The sequence below is a fragment of the Manacus vitellinus genome, unplaced genomic scaffold (genome assembly GCF_001715985.3).
Source record: "Manacus vitellinus isolate BGI_N305 unplaced genomic scaffold, ASM171598v3 scaffold_251_pilon, whole genome shotgun sequence".
In the NCBI taxonomy this organism is placed as follows: Eukaryota; Metazoa; Chordata; class Aves; order Passeriformes; family Pipridae; genus Manacus; species Manacus vitellinus.
In genome coordinates this window covers 1-1,624 of record NW_021939814.1, presented here as the reverse complement: position 1 = coordinate 1,624, position 1,624 = coordinate 1, and the positions used below count along the sequence as shown (strand labels likewise).

At 60.3% G+C, this 1,624-nt stretch overlaps 1 protein-coding gene across 1 annotated transcript in view; it reads left to right on the top strand.

Annotated features, from left to right (window-relative positions):
• Positions 1–1,545, top strand: part of LOC103753836 (spectrin beta chain, non-erythrocytic 4) — a gene marked incomplete at its 3' end in the record, with an annotated part of 12,161 nt that extends 10,616 nt beyond the window's left edge. The window contains exons 12-13 of the mRNA XM_029960145.1: positions 8–227; positions 1,408–1,545. Of these exons, the coding sequence (XP_029816005.1) occupies positions 8–227; positions 1,408–1,545 (358 nt within the window). The remainder of the gene's footprint in view (positions 1–7; positions 228–1,407) is intronic.
• Positions 1,546–1,624: the final 79 nt, after the last annotated feature.

Genomic DNA, 1,624 nt, shown 5'->3' with positions numbered 1-1,624 from the left:
CGGCAAGGGGTGGACGTGCAGATCCGGGTGGTGGAGGTGGAGCAGCTCTACGGGGAGGTGGCCGAGGTGGCCGTGCTGAGGACGCAGTGGCTGCAGGACGCGCTGGCCGTCTACAGGATGTTCAGCGAGGTGCACGCCTGCGAGGTGTGGGTGGACGAGAAGGAGCAGTGGCTGGAGAAGATGGAGGTGCCCGAGGAGCTGGATGAGGTCGAGGTGGTCCAGCACAGGTGGGTTGGCTCCAGAACCCAACGGAGTGGCCAAGCTCAGGTCGCGGTGGACCGCGGAAGAAGGGTCAAGCCAAGGTCTTGATGGACCATGGAATGGCCAAGCTGAGGCCTTGGCGGACCATGGAAGGGGGGGACAAGCACCTGGGTCCCTTGGTGGTCCTTCATCCCTTGGTAGTCCTTCATCCCTTGTTGTCCCTCATCCCTTGGTGGTCCCTCATTCTTTGTTGTCCCTCATCCCTTGGTGGTCCTTCATCCTTTGTTGTCCCTCATTCGTTGTTGTCTTTCATCCCTCGGTCGTCCTTCATCCCTTGGTGGTCCTTCATCCCTTCATGGTTCCTCATTCCCTGATGGTCCTTTATCCTTAGTGGTCCCTCATCCCCTGGTGGTCCTTCATCTCTTGGTGGTCCTTCATGCCTTGGTGGTCCTTCATCCCTTGTTGTCCTTCATTTGTTGTTGTCTTTCATCTCTTGATGGTCCTTCATCCCTTGGTGGTCCCTCATCTCTTCATGGTCCCTCATTCCCTGGTGGTCCCTCATCCCCTGGTGGTCCTTCATCTCTTGGTGGTCCTTCATGCTTTGGTGGTCCTTCATCCCTCGATGGTCCTTCATCCCCTGGTGGTCTCTCATCCCCTGGTGGTCCCTCATCCCTTGTTGGTCCTTCATCCCTCGGTGGTCCCTCATCCCTTGGTGGTCTCTTATCCCTTGTTGTCCTTCATCCCTTGTTGTCCCTCATCCCTTGGTGGTCCCTCATCCCTTGGTGGTCCTTCATCCCCTGGTGGTCCCTCATCCCCTGGTGGTCCTTCATCTCTTGGTGGTCCTTCATCCCTTGTTGTCCCTCATCCCTTCATGGTCCCTCATCCCTTGTTGGTCCCTCATCCCCTGTTATCCCTCACCCCTGGTGGTCCCTCACCCCTTGTTGTCCCTCATCCCCGGTGGTCCCTCACCCCTGGTGGTCCCTCATCCCTTGTTATCCCTCACCCCCGGTGGTCCCTCACCCCTTGTTGTCCCTCATCCCCGGTGGTCCCTCACCCCTGGTGGTCCCTCATCCCTTGTTATCCCTCATCCCTTCATGGTCCCTCATCCCCTGGTGGTCCCTCATCCTGTTATCCCTCACCCCCGTGGTTCCTCACCCCCGGTGGTCCCTCACCCTGGGGGGTCCTTCCCCGTGTCCCCCCGCCCAGGTTTGAGAGCCTGGACCAGGAGATGAACAGCGTCATGGGGCGCATCCTGGACGTCAACCAGGTGGTGCAGCAGCTGGTGGACGGGGGCCACCCCAGCTCCGAGGAGGTCCGAGCGTGCCAGGACCACCTCAACAGCCGGTACGGCCACGGGGGGGGACAAGGGGGGACCCTCGACCTGTCTGGGGGCTCCTTGGTTGGGGGAGGGACCCCCAAGCTG